At 40.0% G+C, this 23880-nt stretch overlaps 1 protein-coding gene across 2 annotated transcripts in view; it reads left to right on the top strand.

The window, feature by feature from the left end:
* The window catches only part of LOC126259211 (piwi-like protein Siwi), a 151100-nt gene that overhangs the window by 79636 nt on the left and 47584 nt on the right, over positions 1-23880 (top strand). For both annotated transcript variants that reach the window (XM_049955808.1, XM_049955807.1), the window contains exons 10-11: positions 14588-14738; positions 18902-19043. In XM_049955808.1, the coding sequence (XP_049811765.1) occupies positions 14588-14738; positions 18902-19043 (293 nt within the window). The remainder of the gene's footprint in view (positions 1-14587; positions 14739-18901; positions 19044-23880) is intronic.

A 23880-nucleotide genomic window follows, 5' to 3' on the forward strand; every position in this document is an offset into this window, starting at 1 on the left:
TTTGCTTGTAGTAGGCTTAATAGGCATTTTATATTGGTAATTTTCGAATTATGAATCTGTGGTGTTATAAAAATGACCATTAGTGCCAAAACAGTCTCGTTTATTTGGTGTGTGTTAAAATTGCTGCAATATTAGAAAGGCATATTTTGTTTTATGTAACAGACAATGACAAAATAGACGTAATCAGATTGAGAAACCACACCAGCCTTGGGTACTGTTTGTACTAATAGCTTTTTCAGTATTAGACAATGACATTTCGGTTTTTCATTTAGCAAAACATTTCAGGAATTTTGATGAGGTGATAAAGATTCTTCTGCCGAAAGGAAAGCAGACCATGTAAAGCTGGTGCAAGATTAGAGAGAAAGAAATGCTAGGTGCTAGGGATTGAAGAAATGTGTACTGTCTTCCTTGTCTCTTAAACAGCAAGTCATTAGCTAATAGGCAATAAAAAGTGCAAATTTTCTGAAGAGTTATTGTTCTCCAGATTGCAAATAATTCCATCCATATTCATTGCGAGATTTCTTTTTCTTTTAAAGAAAGAGGGCAGGATGTCAGCCTAGACTGGGAGCAGGAGGGGCACGACAGGACATTTTAATTTCCACTGTTGTGAATATAGTTTGATGGCATCCCTTACAAAATATACACATACACGTTTTAGTTCCACAGAGCGAAATACAGTGATGTGCATTAGAAGAATGCTGTGTAAAAAGGTGTGGCACTGCACTTTGGCACACTGAAGACCAAATAACATGTCTTATGTTTCCTCAAACACACATGTTTTATGTATCAGACTATTCAGAAAGATGTGCACTACAAAATCAACATGTTTTTGAAAATTAGACTTTTTTAAAAATTTAGATGTCCTGTATCAAACGCTCGAGGGAGGGGGGGGGGGAGCGGCACCCCATCTAGTATTACCCGAAGTATCGTCGATCCGGGGCTGACGCACAGAGCAGTCTGAGTTACAGTGCGAAAGTGGGTAGTCTCCACAAGACCCACGTTTAAATTTGGTGACTTTGCTGTTTCCTCTTTGTTTACTGTTCTCACGTCAAATGAAAACAAAATGGATTTCTGTGGCTGAGAGCTATCAAGTGAATTAAAACACATTCACTTAATTATGTAAGGTTAAATATGTTATTAGTTTCAGATTTTATTTTATTTTCACCTTTCTGACAATCAAGCATTAATTGCCTTGCAGAATAATGAAGTTATTTTTGTCGATTTGTTAAAGAAGTTCGGTTTTTATTAATATTTTCTGCTGAGGAAGTCAATGTAATAAGTCCTGAAAGTCTTTTTGGGTTTGCTACCGGATCCTAAAATCACTCTATGTAATATTTTGATTCAGTTTATTTATGGAGGACTTCAAGGATATGGCACTTGAGGACTTCGACTTTGCAACCAATATGCTTCTGGAGGTATGTAGATCATAGCTTTTTCGTCTGGCCACATGGACTTCCTACTCTCCACAGATTTTTGAACCACTTGAACTGTCTTCATCTCAGCATTAAATTTACTGTGGAGTTTGAAAGTGATGGTATGCTTCCATTCTTGGACGTCATCGTTTACAATAAACCATATGGTATTCTGGGACATGGTGTTCACTGAAAGCCAATGCCCACTGATCAGTATGTGCATGCTAAGTGTTTTCATCCACCGCACGAATGCAGTGGCGTTCTTAGGACTTTGGTACACAGAGCATGTGCTGTTTCCAGTGTGAACAGTTCAACCCTAGACCTTGCACATTTGATGGCCGTTTTTTAGGAAAATGGATACTCTGAATGGAGTTTGGACCATCCCCGGAGGTGCATGAAGAGGAGCATAGGTCGCTGGCCTTTATTCCTTATGCAGGGGGCATATTGTTTAAGATTGGAAGAATTTGAAGGAGTTTCAACATTGTGTGTTCCATCCACCTTCCAAGATTAGGTCGCTACTCAGGTCTGTGAAAGATGGTTTGGGGCTTAGGAAGCCTGGCATATATAAAATTCCGTGTCAGTGTGGGAAGGCTTACATTGGCCACTAGATTCACAGGTTCAGGACAGGTGTGTGGAACATTGCTGTCATACGAGGCTGCAATGGCCAGAAAAATCAGCAGTAGCAGAACATTGCTTAAATGAGTGACATGGGATGAAATTGGACAAAACTGTGATAGTTGCTAACACTTCTGGTTTTTGGAACAGTGTCTATAAAGAGGCAATTGAAAAATTAGGTCGGCGGATTATTTGATTAATACAGACAGTGCGTTTCCTGTTAGCAGGACGGGGAACCCTGTACTATCCTGCATCAACACAAAATCTTCTTTGGTGCAACCTGTCAGAGTATTGGAAAATAGTCTGAGTGCGATATGTCTTCGCTGCAGGTGTTCTATTTATGGCGGTGTCACCTGCTCCGTCTTGGAGGCCAGCAACTGTGGTGAGCGGCACAGTTGCCATGTTTGGTATGGAGGCCTATATAGGACGTCAATTTGCTGCCTTGGCATCAATTATTTGCGGGACCCAGTGGCAGCAGCAGCAGCATTATCCTGAAGGTGGTGAACAGTTGGAGCTGCGAAATATTGAGTTGATTTTAGGATCCAGCAGCAAACCCGATAAGACTTGATAGACGAAATATACCATGTTAGGTTTGCAGAGTTGACATGTTGAATGCTTGCTTTGTTTCTCTCAGCCAGTCAGCCCTTGAGCTGGCCTACAGATCAATCAGCCTGTCGCCACAAAAATTATAAAAATGTCATAGAGTAAACATGGAGACAAAAATTCTCACAAGGGAGGATCTGACATGCGGGTCACAGATTTCGATCAAGTTTTGCAGTGACATTCTATATTGAAAATAAAGAGAAATCTTTGAGCTTTTTGCTAGACAATCCATATTTTTAGAGGAAATAAAAAATTCGAGGTCATGTTTGATAACGAAAAACAGTATTTTCATTGCTACATATTGAAAGATCCTCTAAAAACAAATATTTTTTTATTAATACTTTAGAATATGGTGTCTTTGAGTTAAACCTTTCACGGGCTGTGTGGAATATATTTCCCACTAAATCTGTTTCTTTATAGAATTTAAAGGAATATATATTACCACTTCTGTACACTCCTGGCTTCTAGTGGCAGTCTGCTGCACCAGCTGTAGTTTGTTTGTTGTGAAATATAGCATTCTGGACTGTGAGAAGTATATATCCCACCAAACGATAGTTTTTTAATGGTTCTTGGTACGTACAGTTACCATCAAAGTAGTTTCTGGAAGGGGCTTGGGAAGTACATTTAAAACAAAATTAATCTGTCATTTATGGTCCTTGGGAATTATACTTACCAACTTAGGAGTATCCCAAAGCTCATGGAAATGTCTTACCACCTCTGTCTATGCCTGACGTAGTGTGGTAGTACACTGCACCAGGTGTATTAAAACTGCTACAACTGTTGTTGGAACACATCACTTCACTTCTGCAATATCCATTGTGACCTGTATCAGCACATAATTATATTGTGTGACAAAATTTTCAGGATTGCAGAATTGTTTTCACTTTGTAGTAAGTAAATTTAAATATGAGTAAAATATTTATTTTAAATAAAGTAAAAAAAAAATAAAAACTGAAAACTGTTCATTATTTTGTACATGTATGGCAACACAACAGCTCACAAAATGGAAGTCTGAAATCCATTTGCCACCATAGTTTTAATACCTCATAAAAGTGCAAAGTTTTTTGATCCTAAATCACAAAAATGAAATTATCAAACAAATACTGCTGCAGAAGTAGCTGAGTAGCACAGTCACTGTGGTGTAGTGGTTATTATACTAGACTGTTGAATGGAGGGTTGTGAGTTCAAAACTCACCTGAACTGTAAAATTTTAATTTTTAGATTCGGTGCGAGGACGTTCTAGAAGTATCCACAAATGTCAAGAATCATTGTTCTGGAATATTCTGTAACTGTGTGCATACCGTATGTGTTCTGGCCGGAGGCAGTTCACTCCGCGCTCTTGTATCTGCAACTGCTGAATAAACCTTCATTATGTGAAGTTAGTGTTCGCCATTCATCTAATTAAACCTACTTCTACGTGACATTATTCTGGTGGAGACTCTGGGTAGTGGAACTTGTGATAGCGCACATTGATGACACAGTGGCTCCCATCAGGCCACGACAGAGCTGCCATTTGCGTGGCGAGAAACCACAGTTAGAGCCATATTCAACAGATCGCAATCTATCGGAGACAGAGAAAGACGTTACGATGACACCAACTGTGTGCCACCACATGAGACATTCTTCCGATGGCCAAGATCCAAACAAGTGGCTGAAGGTATGAGTGTGTAGCCAAATTTAACAAATGGGATGACACCGTGTGTTTGGCTAATGTATTTTTCTACTTGGAGGGCACTGCCAAGCAATGGTATGAAAACAAGGAGGAGAAGTTAACAAGCTGGGAAGTATTCCAGGCGTAACTGCACAAGTATTTTGACGACACACGATGACAGAAGTGCAAGGCTGAAGATAAAGTGCAGGGCATAGTGTCCAGGAGAAAGTATAGCATCCTACATTAAAGACGTCTTTGAGCTGTGTAAAATAGTGGATGCTAGAATGGAGGAGGAAGATAAGGGTGCACATCTCATGAAGGGTGTTGCTGAGGACATGTATCAAGCCCTACTGCTGAAGGAGGTTCCGACAGTAGACGACTTCATAAAATGGTGCCACTATATCGCGACAATGCATCAAAAAAGAACTAAATGCTAGAAGTTTGAACTGCTTCAAAATGTCGTATCGGTGTCTGTGATGGAAGAAGGAACTGATTTTGTAAGGATTCTTCGTCAGATAGTGAGAGAGGAAGTTCAGGGGAAGGCACTTGGATTGCACGACGAGCAAAAAACCGAGAAGCTTCAAGAGGTCGTAAGGGAGGAAGTGGAACAGACATTGAACCCAATCTCTCGTCCTTCATTTTCCTTTAAAACGGTGAAAAAGTCGAGACCCAGGTGGAGTTACATTCCTACAAAGCCACATGAGGAACCTTCTTTGGGCACCAAGGAAGACTGACGTCTGGAGAAACCAGGATAACCAACCAGTATGTTTCCACTGTGAACGACCGGGACATGTGGTGCGCTATTGTCGAGAAAGGCGGCAGATATTTGATGACGCCTGCTCCAGGAGACAGCAGACTGATCTTAGCCAACGTCAGCTCCGGGACAATGAAGATGAACAAGATGATGTAGGTGCAGGATGATGTAGGTCACCATTGCCGCAAGCTAGCTGCTGGAGAGGATGCTCCCCAACACACCGATCAAGGTCCTAATCACCGTTTAGAAGCTCCAGCCAATCACCTAGCCACCGTAACCTGGAAAACTAAAGGGTGCGACCGTCCTTGGAAGTGAGGCCACCGAAGAGAAAAATCCTCCGCCGTTGACCACTAAAAAAATGATACGCATCCTTATGGATGGCTGACCCGCCCAAGCTCTTGCAGACTCTGGAGCATCATATTCAGTCATTTCGGAGAAGTACCATTGCCAGTTGCAGAAAACTGTATTCATAGACAACGAAACATCTCTGCTGAAGGTGGCTAATGGGAAATACGTAAAACCTAAAGTAAGATGTGTCATTTGTGTGAGTAGAAGTGGCCATACAGAGTCCTGAGAATTCATCTTCTTGCAAGAGTGTAGTCCTGACGTCATTCTTGAATGGGACTTTTTGAAAGCTTCTCAGGCAATTATAGAGTGTGATCGCTTGAAGATTATGCTAGACGAAATGAGACACTATAGACAGGAAGATGCTCATCCGAGTGTGGGGACTATGTGTGCTGGATGAAGCGGTCATTCCTGCAGTCAGCACTAGAAAGGTAACTGTCATCTATCATGCCATGCATCAACACTTGGATCTTGTAGTGCAATGTAAGAGAAGCATACCACTGAAGAATAACTTAGTCATCCCAGCCTCTGTCGTCTCATTTAAGAATGGATTCGGTGAATTGTGGGTAGTTAACTGTCGCCGAGAACCACAAAGCCTTCCAAGACGCATGTGTGTAGTAAACGCAGAGCTGTTAATTGCCAAACAGGTGAGCATCATAGAAACATCCCATGCTGACTCTGTGGGCGAAATTGGCGCTACCACTAAGAGAGATCTAGCTCGACTGTCACCAGATTTCACTAAGCAACAACAGAAGCAGCTACTTGCCATTCTTAAAGAGTTCTCTGAATGCTTCAATCCACCGGTGAAGAGCAAATTAGACAAATTGACAGTGAAGCACCATCTTAGCATTGGAGACCATCAACCAGTGAGCCAGAGAGCATACCATGTGTAAGCAACGGAACGTCGAATAATTTGCGACGAGGTAGAGATGATGAAGAAGGAAATCATTCAGCCTTCACAGAGCCCATGGTCGTCACCAGTGGTTCTAGTCGGGAAGAAGGATGGCAGTTGGTGCTTTCGTGTTGATTACAGGAAGCTTAATAAGATAACTAAAAAGGACATTACCCTCTTCCATGAATTGACGATACACTAGATTGTGTGAAAGGTGCTAAGTTTTTCTCAACCATGGACATGTAATCGGGATACTGGCAAATTGAAGTAGATGAGGCTGATCGTGAGAACTGTATTCATTACCCCTGAGGGCCTGTTTGAGTTTAAGGTAATGCTGTTTGGTTTGTGTAATGCACCAGGAACTTTTGAACGGATGATGGATAATCTTCTAAGTCAGCTGAAGTGGGCAATGTGTCTTTGTAATTTAGATGACATTATAGTGTTCTCAGAGACATTTGATGAACATATAAGAAGACTGAGGGCTGTTCTTAAGTGTCGCCAACAAGGCGGACTGAAACTTAATCCAAGAAAGTGTCTCTTTGGAGCAAAAGAAATCAAAATACTTAAGACACCTTGTGCCAAATGAAGGTGTGCGGCCAGACCCAGAAAAGGTGAGATCTGATGCTAAATTTATCTCGGGTGGTGCTCAACAAGATTCTTTAGATGTGCTGCGAAAAGCTCTGATGGCTGACCCTGTACTTGGTCCGTATGATGAGAGAGCACTTACAGAACTACACACAGATTCCAGTGGGTATGGGATCGGTGCTATTCTGGTGCAAATTTTGGATGGAAAACAAAGGTTGTAGCCTATGCTTCCAAGACACTTACAAAAGCCGATAGAAACTACTCAACTACAGAAAGAGAATGTCTTGCTGTGGTCTGGGACATGTGCAGATTTCGACAGCATCTCTATGGAAGGCCATTCACAGCTGTCACAAACCATCATTCACTTTGTTGGTTGACAGGTGTTAAGGATTCAACAGGAAGACTCGCCAGGTGGGCACTACGTCTTCAAGAGTATGACATTATCATAGTGTACAAAAGTGGAAGAAAACACCAAGATGCCAACTGTCTCTCAAGAAACTCTGTGCAAGACCATCAAGACTTTGATGAAGATAGTGTCTCGCTGCACTCCAGGATCTCTATGCTTAGCAGGACGACGACGCCAAGACATCTCAAATTATGCTTACCTTTAATTGCTCGGAGGATGTGAAAGGACAGTTTAAGGTAGTTAATGGATTACTTTGCAAGAAAAATTTCGATCTGTTTAGAAAGAGGTGGCTACCAGTGATTCTTAAACACACACGTTTAGATGTTCTACAGAAATTCCATGAGATACCTGAGGCTGGACATTAGGATTTATTAAGACATACGATAGAATCTGCAAGAGATTTTTCTGGCCAGTTTTATTTAGGAGTGTCCATCACTGTGTGTCGCACTATCGAGTGTGCCCGAGGAGAAAGGCAGTTCCTCAGAAACCACCTGGCAGACTCGTACCAATTCCACCAGCCGAAATGCCTTCCCAGTGTATTAGGATTGTCCTCCTTGTATGATTTCCAACATCTGGTAGTGGCAATAGATGGATTATTGTTTGCACTGATTATCTGACACGCTATGCCATTACAAAAGCCGTGAAAACAGCTGAAGCGTTAGAGGTAGCCAAATTCATTGTGGAAGACATTATATTAAAACACGGTGCCCGAAGGTCATTAATTACGGATCGAGGGAAAGTTTTTCAGTAGAATCTTGTGACGGAGAGAAACTGTCGGTGCAACATTACTGATCACATGACGACTGCCTACCATCCGCAAACTAACAGGCTTACTGAACGCGTTAATAAGACCTTGACCGACATGCTATCAGTGTTCGTCAATTTTGAGCAGAGCAACTGGGATGAGGTGCTACGTTTCGTGGTGTTTGCCTACAACACCGCCAAACAAGACACCACAGGATTTACACCATTTTTCCTGGTGCGTGGGCGTGAGGCAACTACAATGATGGACACTGTGTGTTAGCTCGACTCCGCACGCTGCAGGGTCAAGAAAACAATGCTGAAGGTATGACGCGAGCCACTGCCCTGTTGTCTACCAGCCTGGTGACCTCATCTGGATCTTCACTCCTTTTTGGGAGGTTGGTCTCTCTGAGACGCTCCTCAGACACTACTATGGACCTTACAAGGTTGTAAAACAGTTGTCTAATGTTACTTATTAAGTTGAAGATTTCAACCCTGACACAAGATGATGAAAGATCAGAGATACAGTCCACGTCCTTCGAATGAAGCCATGTAAGGATTCTGCAACTCAGGGTAAATTTGAAGCTCCAGCAACAGGCACCAAGCGGAAAGGTGATGAAGAGCATAGCGCCAAAGGAAATTCTAAGATCATCACTGCCAGTACGAACATCGGTCATCAAGAGTCGGAGTATGCAGGACGGCTGACTCGTTCCCGGACTAGGAGGACGTAACACTGAGACACTGTTCTCTTAAGGCTGGAGCAATACCGAAGAAGAAGCTGAGTAGCACCATCACTGTGGTGTAGCAGTTATGATACTAGACTGTTGCGTGGAGGGTAGAGAGTTAAAAACTCACCTGAACTGTAAAATTTTAATTTCTATATTCAGTTAGAGGACATTCTAGAAGTATCCACAAATACCAAGAATCATTGTACTGGAACTTTCTGTAACTGAGTTTGTGTTCGTCATTCATCTAATTACACCTTCTTCTGCGTGACAGTATAGTCAGTTAGTCTCGATTCTTAAATGACAGCAAAAAAAGAAAAAAAAAACTCTTCGGTGAGTTAATACAAAAAATAGGCCCGCAAAAGGGTTAATGATTTCAAAGTTATAAACATTTTTGTCATGCTGTTGCCTGGATACCTGTCATTCTACATGTCCAGCAGAGTGAGGTCTATGGCAGAGCAGTTCAGGCATATGACTACCATACTACTGATGTGTGTTTGATTCTTGGTCATGACTCTTCTCATTCTTCTTTTTTTTTTTTTTTTTTTTTTTTGTGAGTCTAATAGTGTAATAATACCCCGGTAATAATCATTTGCCTTTTTTAAGTAAAAATGGTGTGGCATAGTTAATAATCAGATACTTATACATAAGGTATTTTCAGTTATTTTCATTGACACTTAGTGCAAAAATAAACATAAGGTATATTATTGTGTAATCCTAACTGATTGTCTTGTTTGTGAAAGGTATCACAGTGAGCTGGGTGAAACTTAGCATTGAAACAGGCAAAACATAAATATTTCTTGCACCGTCCACAGTATACAAACAAAATTGCACTGCACTGGCATATTTTCCAGTAAATTTTTTGTGGAAAACATCTGATGAGTGTTGCCTAAAAACAGATCTATCGGGTATCAAATTATATGCGTACCAGGCTTATGAAAGCACATCTTGAAAGACAGGCACAGACAATTCATTATGGACCAACTCATCAATTTTGATAGCATTCTGCCTATCTTGTAATTATCTGCTCTGCTCTGATGGCACATGATTTTGAAGTTGCCTGATGAAATTCTTTATCTATCTAAAAAAAGTAAATGTCAAACAGTTGACAAAGGGAGGTAAGGTTTGGTGGTATCACTTTCACAGTGCAGGGCAGTGAGGATAATCTCCGAAAGTCCTATCGTAGCGTGTCGTGCAAGTTAGATGGCAGCATGAATGAAGTATCAGGAAAAATTTGTTTTGCTGCACGTAAGGTTTCACAGTGTAATTGAAATATGATTTATACGGTTGGGACAACTACTTTCCTGATTATGAGCATATGACAAATGGTTTCCAATTCCCTCTGGAGAGCTTAAATTTCTTGAGAGACCTGTGGACTGAATTTTCTATTTGGTTCTGTGCACTCCTGTGACTTCATTTACGCTACCAACTACAACAAACTTGGCCATAAGTTGCAGTTGCGGCTTTGGTCTGCCATTGAAATAGCTCAGCAGTTTCAAATGCTTTTTCAATTAATGCCACTTCTTTCTTGGAAATGTCTTTGGTGACACGATGTTCGTGTATTGTATCTAGATTTGAACCCCTTTGCCTGTGGTGATGCTATGAAGTGAAAATCACTTTCCTCTGATTTATACTGCATACTTGCTATTGCCCAGTACTAAAGAGTTATTGTTGGTACACACTCCGCAAATTCTCTGGCTTCAACGAATCTGTCTAATGTCCATTTATAGATAGCTTGTAAGTTGTCAACTCCATCTCTTCCATTTCAGATGTCTGCTTCCCACCTCCTCAATATGTCCTTTCTTGTTCACATTTAAGCTGCTCCCTTGGTCTGCAGTGTTTTAGAGTCCGATTAAGATGTTGTTTTGCCGTTATATCTGTAGTTATTTTGACATTGAATTGTACTTGCTCTAAAACTTTACATCTCTTTTATACAGGCTCATATGCGAAATCTTCTTGTCCTGATTTCACAGGTGATCATGTTGATGCACTTGGAAGTTTTGGTGATATTGCTACTTCCAACAAAATTTGGAAGAGTATTGGTTTCATTTTCATAGGCAACCTCTTAGACTTCCACTAAAGTCATTTCTTGGTGTATAATTGAAAACTGTTGATACAGTTCATTGCTAATTGAAAGAGATCCATCAGAAATAATGCGCTCACAGCTGGTAGTGCAAAGCCGTGTCTTTGAAATAAATTTGAGAACACTTGCACAGCGTCAGTGAGTTTAGCTTGCTCTCTTCACTAGTGTTTTCACTGGTATCTGTTAAATCATTGTCATTTTGAATTTCCTATTCCGCTGCTGAACTTGAAGTTGTTGACTCTCTGCCATTTTGAAAGGTCATTTACACACCCACATAGTCTATGATGTGAAATAGTTTGATAAAGTTCTATTCGCTCGCCAAGGAGCTCTCAATGTGGAATCTCTTGGTTTGTGAACTGCACTGACAGTTTAATTGGATAGTGGACTGCTCATCTGCTGACCTTGCTTGCTATACATGTAGAAGACACTAGCTACAGCATGAAAGTGTAACTCGAATAATAATTTTGGGCTCCTTATTATACAGAGTGTGGCAGAACCAACTAAGCAGTTTCTATTGATTACCGCTGGGGCTGTGGTGGGGAAGGGCACCGGTACGTGTTCTGCCTTTGTTAAGTCGTTGACCCCATTTCAGTAGCCAGCATGGTCTGGACCAGCGCACATTGTAGTTTCGCCGTTCACACTTATTATGAAAACAACAGATCTGCGATTGCTATACAACGAGCTTTTCGGCAACCGTTCAACATTCCACGCAACAATGCCATTCCTAATGCACACACAACTCGGTCCTGGATTTGGCAGTTGGAGGAAACTGGTAGCACACTAAGAATAGATACACATGGCCAACAAAGATCCATCAGAATGCCAGAAAATGTGCCGCAGGTGAGAGCAGCAGTTCTGCAATCGCCGCAATGTTCTGCTCGATGACATGCTGTTGCATTGGGGATTTCAGACCGCAGTTTGAGAAGGATTCTGCAGTGCGATTTGAAGTTCCATCCTTTCAAAATAATGATTGCTCAAGAGTTACGCCCAGCAGACTACGCCAACTGCCAAAATCTCTGTGAGCAAATGCTTGCTCAGATCCCTCTGAATGCAGCTTTTTTCAGTAGTGATGAGGGATATTTTCATCTTAGTGAATGCGTAAATAAGCAAAACTTCCGCTACTGGGCTGAAAATAACCCCCGAATTATTCATGGAAGACTGGAACATTCTCCTAAAGTGACAGTGTGGTCTGCCATATCACAATTTGGCGGTGTAGGGCCTTACTTTTTTGAGGAGGAAGGAGTGACCGTGACAGTGAATTCCACACGTTATGTTTCAATGTTGCAAAATTTTCTGCAACCCAGAATGGATGAGATTGTTGAAGAAAATGGACTTGGGGACTTGTGGTTCCAACAGGATGGAGCTACTGCTCACAAAGCTCGAATTTCACTTGATGTTTTGAGAGAAATGTTTCCGGGACACCTTGTCACTTTGAGGGGTGATGTCGGGTGGCCTGCGCGGGCACCAGATTTGAGCATTTGTGACTACTTTCTTTGGGGATAACTGAAGGAAAAGGTTTTCAAAAGCCGCCCTGACACCCTACCAGAGTTAAGAGCAGATTGGTGACGAAGTGAATGCCATACCTGCGATATGTATGCAAGAGCTGCTCAAAACTACAAGGATCATCTACAACAATGTATTGATGCTAAAGGTCGGCTGCCATCTTGAGGACATTTTATTCAAAACTAAATGAATGTAAAATGGTATATTGTACTAATTTAAAAAATAAAAACATTTTTTCTCTATATATCCAGAATTACTTCTTATTGCTCCTTAAAACTGCTTAGTCATTTCGGCCGCACCCTATATTAATAAAAATGTTTGTTTTTGGATGATCTTTTAATTAATAACTTTGAAAATAACAATTTTCTGTCACCAATTGGACCTTGGTTTTTTTTTCCAGAAACTAGGGAGTGTCTACCTGAAATGGGAGACAGTGGTGGAAAAATATCAGTAAGGGACTCATCTGAGGCCCTGTAATTAGAATGAGTATACTTTAAATACTTTAAAGTGTTTAGATTTGAAACAGTCAAGTGCGAGCAGCCGCGGTAATTTGAGCTCCAATTGTGTGTATTGAAGTTATTGTGGTTTAAAAGCTCATACTTTGACTTGTGTCTCATGGTGTTGGTTCACTGTCCATCAGTGTTTTAACTGGCATGTATTGTCCTGATGAGGGCTCGCGGCCGCCTCATGCGTGCCTGTGCACATGACTGATCCTGTTGAAATCCCACCACGGTTCTCTTACCAATTGTTAAGGTGGGTTGGCATGTTTACTTTGAACAAATTAAGAGTGCTTAAAGTGGTCAAACCTGTCTGAATACCGTGTGCATGGAATAACAACTCCATTCTATTTTGTTTTTAGATCTTTTAATACAGAGCATTGAAAATACGAGTTTCTTTTATCAACTTGACCTTGATTATTTTCAAAAACCAGGGGGTGTCCAGCAAAAAACGAAACGTGTCTTTTATTTTTCAATATAGAACATCCTTCAAAAACTTGATCAAAATTGGTGATCCACGTGTCAGATGCTCTCATTGTCAGTGTCACTTTTGTGTGACTTGATGTGTGTATTGTGATTGTGTGACAGAAGGAAACAAAGCAGGCATCATGCTGATTTACATGTTTGCAAAACTAAAGTGCATGTTTTGTGGTTTCTGTACTTATATATACTAATCGTAAAAATGTGCAGTTAACACTGCTTTAAGGTTCTCTTGAAAACTACTTTTGGTACCATTTGATTTGTAAATGTTTCGGAAAATTAGATGCCAGTGGATGAAACTGTTAATGCCATCGAAAGTTTATTTTTTAATGGAAAAACACATTTTTCACGAGGAAACTAGCAACCTTTTCAATAATGTGAAGACAAGTTCTTCAGGTGGAGTTGAAGTAAACATTGAAACATTTGACAGTGTCTGTAATGGCAGGTCTCAGCAGTGCAGATATTCTGAAGGGATGCAAATCTGTTCATAATTTTGTGGAACAGAAACTTTCAATACCAGCAGCAAATGTGGATGTTGTCAAATGTCTGGTGTTGAGATGAAATCAACACATTCTTTTGACAAACTTTCAGCATTGTTTGGTTGCAGATTTCTGCTGCACGTTAACCTACACATAAGCAGCTAAACACACACACACACACACACACACACACACACACACACACACACACACACTTTAACATCTACTTTTATGTGCTCCAAATATTTACATCCACTCCTGATTTTTGAATGTGTAAACCTCCACACAGTTATATGACAGTTACATGCTGTTTCCTTGGACGGGTATGTACGGACTTTAGCAAATTCCATTCCAAGAACAGTACTGGTGGTTTGGGTTACACTACTAATAGCAATGTATTTTCTGAGTGACAGCACATTGTGCAAACCGTAAGAATTGATCAGCAGTTCCATTTGGCTTAATGTCCCATGATTTATCTTTCAGACATAACACTAATTTGTTAATTGCTATAAACATTACACCAATTTTGTTCATTGTTTCTACAGTAGTATTTGCAGATGTATTTAGCGTTATTATTATTATTATTATTATTATTATTATAATTAGGTATAACAAAATTTGAAGTTACGCGACAAGTTGCGTAATATGATTTAAAATATTGTTGACAACATGAAGGACGAAGAAAATTAATGTAGCACTTCATTATCTCCAGATATCAGTAAATTTAACCAGCCACTCTGTATGGTTACTTTTGCACCAAAACAATTGGCAACTTAGTATATCACTTTAATTTTTTAATATTTTTATTTTGTTTAGGTTGTTAGCAGTCTGACTGAATGGAACATGAAGCTAGGAAGGAATTTAGTTGATGTAGAAGGTAGAATTTTACCTCAAGAAAAAATAATACAGTCAGCTAATATTAAGTATGATGCAGGGCATGAGGCAGATTGGACGAGGCAGTTACGGTGTAAGTAAACTTTCTCATCTCACTTTTAGATTTCAAGGTACCATAGTCTGAAGACATATTTAAAGACACTGTAAGGTGAATAATCTCACAAGTTTGTAAGTGGCAGAACTATTTAACAGGTTGAAATTTTGGAGAAGCTACATTACATCAAAGATAAGCAATTGATGTGCTGTGAATGCACATTTATTTTATACAAAATCACATTCCAATAGCAGTCATGGAGCAACAGGACTTCCTTTGGTTTATATCCTTGGACTTGATACTTAATGATGAAAACAGTAAAATTAGAAAATTATTTGCATATGATTGTATTAACAGTCTTTCTTCCTGAGTACCATCTACAAATGAAACAGGAAATTTGGAGGGAGGGGGGGGGATTCTAGTATATTATGTATACACAGGTGCACACACTTTATGGTGACTTACAGGTTATGGAAATGGATGTATGCTATGCCACAACTTCTTTCATGCAAATTTTGAAATGAAATACGTATATAATGTTCTGTTAAGTTCAGAGAACCAGAGGTTGTTGAGAATTCTGAAAGTAGCTTTTAGGCAATTACGACTAAAACTGGAGAAGGGAATACAGTAAACAACAAGTGGGTAGCATTGAGAGATGAAATGTGAAAACAGAGGATCAAATAGGTGGAAAAACAAGACCTAGTAGCAATCTGTGCATACCCCAAAAGATATTGATTTTAATTGATGAAAGGGGAAAATATATAAATGAAGCAAGCAAAGGGGAATATAAATACCTCAAAAATGATTGTCAGAAAGTGCGAAGTGACTTAAGTAGGAATTGTTAGAGGACAAATGTGAGTCTACCAAAGTAAATATAAGGGGTGGGGGAAGGGGAGGGGAGACAGATACCACCTATAGGAAAAATGGGTGTGTTTGGAGAAAAGAGGGGCGATATGAGAGTACAGATGGAAAACCAGTATTAAGCAAAGAAAGAAAAGCTGATAGATGGAATGAATATATAGAGGGCCTAGACAACGGAAATGAACTTCCAGGCAACATTTTAGAAAGGGAAGAGAAAGTAGTTGAAGGTGGGATGAAGGTGCGATACTGAGAGAACAACATGGCTGAGCACTGAATGACATAAGTCTAAACCAGGACACTGGGAATAAAAGACATTCCATCAGAACTACTGATACCCTTGGGAGAGCCATCTATGACAAAACTATTCCACCAGGTGGTGCAAGATGTAAGAGATGTGGGGAATAGCCTCAGATTTCAAGAATGTAATACAGTGCACTCCCAATTATTCGTGTGTAGGTTATCAGGTTTGCAAATTATTTGAGCCTCTAAAAAAATACTTTTACTAGGAAAAGAGCAATAAACAACCCGCTGCTTGGCAAGTTCCATTTCCATTGTTTAAACGACTATCACATGACAACAAAGAACAGTTTACATTATCAACCAGCCTGTTCCGTGTAAATCGGAAACAAACTAAGTTTTCTGGTGTTAATTAATGTGTAAGTGTCAACAAAGCAAATCTAGAGATTTGTAAGAGAGATGTCAGAGAAACAAAAGAAGCTTGTTGACATTAAAACAAAAATTAGATTTAATTAAAAGATTTTAGAATGAGGAAACTGCTGCAAGACTGTGCTGGTTATGGTATTGGAATGCAGACTGTTCAGGACATTAAAAAGAATAAGCAGAAAGTACTGGATTTTGTCGGGAGATGAGATTCTAGTTCCAGGCCATCTGTATGAAAAAGCATGGACAGATCTACATTTGACAGATGAGATGCTGCTCTTTTGCAATCGTTTAGCCGAAAAGACTAGAATGTGTCATTATTTCGGGTAGGGTGAGTGCCAGAAAAGATAGATTTTTTTCATGAAGCTGTAGGGTTCGAGGAAGAATTTAATGCCATCATCTGGATGGGTAACTGAATGAAAACCTCATGGGATTTGCGAACCTACTGTGCAAGGAGAGTGGCTTAGTTCAAATTTTGCAGCAGCTGGTTCTACTGGAAAATGGTTCCAGATATTTGTGGAAGAAGAGAATTTTGCACCAGGTCAAATTTATGATACAGGTGAAAGTACACTCTATTGGAAGTGTCTACCAACCAGAACCTTTAATTTTAAGAGCAAAGTTCATGGTCGTGCATATAGGTTGTCTAAAGAAAGCATTAAAATTTTGTGCACCACAAATGCTTCTGGGAACCATAAAATGAAACTGCTAGAGATTATAAAATAAAAAGAGAACATTCAAGGATATCACAGCTAAGGATCTTGTGCATTATTGCAACCAGAAAGTAGTGTGGATGGATAGTGAAATTTTCATAAACTGGTTACACAAGCATTTTGTACCACAAGTTCGACAATTACTAGAATAGAGAGAATTGCTGCAGGATGCTGTTCTATTGCTTGATAATGTCACTTCACATACCAAAAGGATAACTTGTATCTGATGGTGGTCTCATTGTAACTAAGTTTTTACCTCGTAATATGACTGCCTTATACAGCCAATGGACCAAGGTGTAATTGCATCGATAAAAGGGTGCAACTGGGCTGGTATACCATTCGATGGGGATTATTTGGTGGCATTCTGGGAGAAAGTTGACAATTTTAGATTCTATACACGGGATTTCTGATAACTGGCAGGAAGTCTGGCTACAGACACAAGTTTTGTCATGGAGAAAAATTCTTAGATATACCGAAGAAAGTTATTTTCAAGGTTCAGTGATGAAGAAATAACTACACAAATAATGAATCTGGCAATTGATTTAAATGGCTTTGAAGATGTTCATCAAGAAAACTTGAGTGAGAGGCTGAAGCTCAGAACAGTGAACCCTGCTTCCAGTACCTGAGTGGCGCCAAAATTGTGACTGTTGCTTCACAACAAAACAAAGAGGACACTGAATGTGAAAGTGGAGATGAAGACAACATCACAGATTATTTTAAAAAATAAACGTGCTTGCTTTACCTATGCACAGAACTTGGATAAACTTTTGGACAAATAATACAGGTTTGAAAATTGGTAATTATTCGTGTTTTTTGATTATTTGTGGATTTTTCTCCCCCATATTAATCCAAATAATTGGGAGTACACTGCAATTCCAATTCCAAAGAAGCAGGTACTGGCTGTCATGTGCAAATATTACCCAGCTATGAGTTACATCATTTAAAATTATGGTTGCAAAATACTGATATGAATTATTTACAGACAAATGGAAAGTCTAGTAGAAGCTGACCTCAAGGAACATCATTTTGGGTTCTGGAGAAATGTAGGAACATGTGAGGCAATATTGACCCTACAACATACGTAGCAGACATGTTGAAGAAAGGCAAACAAATGACTATAGATTTTGTAGAATTAAAGAAATCTTTTGACAGTGCTGATTGGAATAGGCTCCACAAAATTTGAAAGGTAGCAGAGTAAACAATTTCTACATTCAGCAGAAAGCAGCTATAAAACTCCCAAGTACATGCAAGAAGGCTGAGAAGGGAGTGAGACAGGGTTGTAATTTATTCCTAATGATGTTGATTGTATACATTGAGCTAGCAGTAGAGGAAACTTAAGAGAAATTTGTGGAGGGAATAGAAATGCAAGGAGGAGAAATAAAAGCTTTGAGGTTTGCTGATGACTGTAATTCTGAGACTGCTGGGGACTTGCAAGAACAGTTCAGTGGAATGGACAGTTTCTCAACAGCAGGATATTAGATGAACATCAACAAAAGCAAAACAAGGGTAATGGACTGTATTCAGATTAAATTAGGCAGTGATGAGGTAATTAGATAGGAGGAAAATGACACTAAAAAATAGATGTTTTGCTATTTTGGGCAGTAAGATAACTGATGAAGGCTGAAGTAGAGAGGATATAAAATGTAGACTGACTAGACAAGAAAATCAATTATGAAAAGGAGGAATTTCACTAACATTAAATGTGAATTTAATTTGAATTGGTCTGCTGGAGTGTAGCCGTGTATGAAAGCGAAATGACATATCAGTTGCATCAAGGAATCAATTTAATATTGGAGGGGAGAGTGAGTGAGTGAGTGAGTGTGTGTGTGTGTGTGTGTGTGTGTGTGTGTGTGTGTGTAAATAACAAAAAATATTTGGGTGGGATGAAACATGAATGCTTTTCACATGGTGTAATAGTACATGGAATATAGTGTGAAATCTTATAAACGTTCTGCGTATTATTATTTGCAGCAAATCCAATGTTTGTGTGTTGCACTTTAAAGAACTGGGTTGTCATAAGTCCCTCAAGATGTATGAGGGATGCAGGATCATTTGTGCAAACACTTCAGCGAGCTGCCGGTGGTATGCGGATCATGATGCCAGAACCCTACTAGTGAGTACTTCTGTAATATCTCTCTCTCTCTCTCTCTCTCTCTCTCTCTCTCTCTCTCTTCTCTCCTCTCTCTCGTTCTCGTGCGCGTGCATGTAGGACACTAGTATGACCCATTCTTTAGTACTGCCCAAGTGTTTGAGATCACAACTAAGATTAAATGAAGACATTAAAGCATTCCTGAGTATGTGTTTTTAATGACATAATTTTTGTCATTACCTTTTCGAATACATTTTGAAGTGTTACTCTTTGTTCTATCACATTCACTGCTCTAGAATACACCTAAAAAATTTCAGAAAAAATTTACACAAATGTTTTCTCTCCCTGTGTGTGCGTGCATGTGGGCGTGCGTGTGGGCGTGTGTGTGTGTGCTTCTGTAATTTTTTTGTGTGTACTCCAGAGCAGTAGAGCAGTAAATGTGATAGAACAAAGAATAACGCTTCAAAATGTATTTGAAAAGGTAATGGCAATTATGTCATTAAAAACACATACTCAGAAATGCTTTAAGGTCTTCATTTAATCGGACTTAGTTGTGATCTCAAACACTTGGGCAGTACTAAAGAATGGGTCATACTAGTGTTCTGCATGCAGTTTCCTTTACAGGTAAACTACATTTCTCCAATAAAATTCTCCCATTAAACTGAAGTTGACCATTTGCCTCCCTACTACAGTGCTTAATGCTCGTTCGATTTCATATAGCTTACCAACATTATACCCAGTTATTTATTCAGTGTGACTGTCTCAAGTAGCATACTTTTAATACTGTATTCAAACACTGCAGGATTGTATTTCATACTCGTCTACATCAATTTAAATCTTTCTACATTTAGAGCAAGCTGCCATTCATCACAACAACTAGAAATTTTGTTTCAGTCACCTTGTATCCCGTTACAGTTACTCACTGATGACATCTTCCCTTTCATCAAAGCATGATCAGTGAACAACCACAGATTGCTGTTCATCCTGTTGATCAGTTCATTTATGTATATGGAGAACAAGAGCAGTCGTATCACCCTACCCAAGGACACTCCTGATGATACTTGTCTCTGAACACTTGCTATCTGGGACAGCACGCTAGGTTCTGTAACTTAAGAAGTCTTAAAGCCCTTCGCATGCCTGTTAACTTGTTCCATCTTTTCGGACTCCCTCCCCCGTCTGCATTGGGGCACTGTGTGGAATGCTTTCAGGATATGTGGGAATATAATCTGCCTGCTGTTGCCTTTTATCCATTGTTGGCAGTGTACCATATGAGGAAAGGACAAGCTGAATTTCACATGGGTCAAGCTTTCTAAATCCTTGCTGATTTTGTGTATAAAAGCTTTTCCTTCTCAAGGAAATTTATTTTATTTGAACGGAGAATGTGTTCAAGAGCTGGCCACTGTGCCGAGTGGTTCTAGGTGCTGCAGTTTGGAACCGTGCTGTTGCTACGGTTGCAGGTTCAAATCCAGCCTTGGGCATGGATGTGTGTGATATCCTTAGGTTAGTTAGGTTTAAGTAGTTCTAAGTCTAGCAGACTGATGACCTAAGATATTAAGTCCCATAGCCCTTAGAGCCATTTGAACCATTTTTGTGTTCAAGAGTTCTGCAGCAGATCAGTGTTAAAAATATTGGCCTGTAATTTGGTGGGTCCTTTGTTTTACCCATCTTATATACAGGAGACAGCTGTACTTGTTTTAAGTCACTTGGGCTTTGTGCTATGCAAGGTAAGTAAGTGGCTAAAGCTGTAGAGTACTCTCTGTAAACCGAACGGGTATTCATTCTGGACCTGGCAGCTTAATTGTTTCCAACTCTTCAAGTTTCTTATCTACACCAGGGATGTCCATTACTATTTCCATCATACTGGAGTCCATGCAAAAGTGTGTTTGCATGATTTTCTTGCACAGATGTGAGAAACTTAAAATTTCAGGTTTCCACTTGCTGTTTTCCGTAGCCACATCAGACTGGTCAAAGAGTGTGTGGATGGAAGCCTTCAAGCCACTTAGCGAGTTTACCTAGGACCAGAATTTTATCAAGTTCTTGGCAAGATCTTTTGCTAAGGTATGAGAGCAGAGGTTGTTGTCTGCTTCGTGCATTGCTCTCTTTACAGACCAGCAAATTCTGTATTAAATTTTGCCTTTTGTCTTTTGCACTGAACTGAGTGTGCAGCAGTCTCTGCTTCCTTGACGTTTTCCGGATTTTGTTATTTAACTACAGTTGGTCTTTTCTGTCCTTAATCCACTTACTCGACGCATGCAGTCCGTTTAAACTTTGCCTGTAATTCCTCTATGTTCATTTACTGGAACTAAATGATGCCAATCCATTGTCTAAGTGATTTGCTAACTACTCCTTATCTGCTCTTTCTAGCAAAACTTCTCTCCTAGCCTTCTTGAGCGATTTGTTAACTTCAGTAACCATTGTCAATATATCATGACCAGTGATCCTCGTCAACTGACATCATCCATAAGGTGAGTCTGTTTGCAGCTAAAAGACTTAAAATATTTCCATTGCGCATGGGCTGTTGATATAGCTGCTCAAGACACATTACAGAAAACATCTTCAAAAATACTTCACTATCTGCCTGTCTCTACCAACTGCAAAGGATCCATAGACAGCCCAATCTGTAAGTGGTAGGTTAAAGTCACATCCAGCCAATACCGCTTGATCTGGGTATTTATGCACTATGGAGCATAGATTTTCCTTGAATGACAATAAAAGTTTCACAGCAGAATCGGATGACCGGTAAAGACCTCAAACAATTACCTTGATTTCACCTGTACCTGTTACATCTTTAGTCGGACCCTGTTTCATCCTCGATAGACAACATTTTTGTCAACTTCAGTGAATAGCTCTCCCCTCCTATGGCATCTAATCAGTCTTTTCTGTGCATGTTCTGTGACTTCCTGAATATATTTGAGCTTTGTACTTCGTGTTTAAGCCAGCTCTCGGTTCTGAGAGTAATTTGAATGCAGCAACTCTCCTGGAGGGCAATAAATTTAGGAAAATTGTTATGAATACTTCAGAAATTTACTGCTATAGTATAGTAATGTATTTATTCTCCACGTGGACAGATTTCGCTATCAGTGTGTCAACTGGTTAGAGTTCATCGGAAGACCTCCGACTGTAGGGTAGCCTAAGAAATCCCCATATGCACTCTACAAGCACTCGGCTTCTCAAATAACTGCTTTCTTTGTTTACTGCGTCCCTGTGCTATCAAGGGGAATCCTGCAAATTCTCCACCCTATAATACACGTCCAGAAATTTGCAGTCGAGATGGTCAGCTGATGAAGCCTTGAGACCTTCCTCTCGACTTCAGACCAAAGGACCATGGTCAATTCTGGGAATGATTCTGCAAATTGTAAGATCTGTTTGCACCCCATATACGAGGCCAGCGGTCTTCACCCCCTTCCGCCAGCTACCTGTATGAACTGGCAGTGGCCTCTGAATCCAAGTGACCAGAGTTGGTGGTGCTGATGTATGCCACAACTTGCAGACAACTTCATACTGCATGCTTTGTTGCCATAAAGAGGGTCACCTCCACATCTCGTATGAGGCTTCCAGTAGACAAACTGAGCGCAAATCGGCTTTCTTAATGGCCTTAGATGCTATTTTCCTAAGGGGCTCCATATGATCCCTAACATTAGAGCTTGAAATAAGCCTTAATCAACATGAATGAGTTACCACTTGTCACTCACACTGCAGTGAGGGCTGATCTAGTTCATTGGGTACACTACAAGATGCCTCGGTATCAGAGTCTGTGGGTGAAACAAGTGACACCTTAAATGTCCCATGTTACACAATGATTCTCCATGTGATACAATGATTCTCCATTACTGCTACACACTGAGGCAGGCTGGAGACAGATGATCATGGCCAAAAGTGTCAGGCTTTTTGTGAACTGGCCAACTCATTATGCATCTGCACTCAGCATGCACGCATCCTACCCATCCTAGTATGACCAACTCAAGAAGTAAACTATAAAAGCACACCGAAAAGCTAAAAATGCATCTTGCTACCCTCCTGAAGTTGATAGGTTACTGATCTGTGTGGCAGGCCATTCAAAGGAAATGACAACTGTGTTACTGATTGCATGACTACACTTTATGGTTATTAAAATATGAGATTACATCTCATAAATGCAAAAACAGAGGGAATTTAAGAATTAAACTATGAAAAAATTGGATAAAAACTAAATACCGAACATGATGCTCTACCGGTCCATCAGACACAACAGGGTCAGTTTTTCAACCCCTCTGCATAGAAGTTCTCACTAGGGGATTGAACCAATTGACACTGGCAGTTTTAAATCTTCAGACTGTCATCCACCAAGTTGTTCAAGGTGCAGGAAGAGATATAATTGTTTGGTGTGAGGTTTAGACTGTTTGGTGAGTGGTAGGAAAGTTCCCACCAGGAGTTTTGAATCATATGCTGGGTATGGGCAGGGGAGTGTAGATGCAAATCGTTATATGTACGGGAAGCTGGCTAAAGCTGGAAATAAGTTCAGAATAAATTTTTACAAAGGACCTAACTGTGTTCAGATACACTGAAGTGCCAAAGAAGCCTGTATAGGCATGCATATTCAAATACAGACACACGTAAAGAGGCAGAATATGGTGCTGTGGTTGACAATGCTTATATAAGAAAAGTGTCTGGTGCAGTTGTTAAATTGGTTACTGCTGCTAAAATGACAGGTCATAAAGATTTGTGAGTTTGAATATGGTGTTAGTCAGTGGACAAGTGATAGGACACAGCTTCTCGGAGGTAGTGATGAAATGCGTATTTTCCCATACGACCATTTCACAAGTGTACCGTGAATATCAGGAATCCAGGAAAACATCAAATCTCCGACATCACTGTGGCCGGA

Source organism: Schistocerca nitens, chromosome 5 (genome assembly GCF_023898315.1).
Source record: "Schistocerca nitens isolate TAMUIC-IGC-003100 chromosome 5, iqSchNite1.1, whole genome shotgun sequence".
NCBI classification, from domain to species: Eukaryota; Metazoa; Arthropoda; class Insecta; order Orthoptera; family Acrididae; genus Schistocerca; species Schistocerca nitens.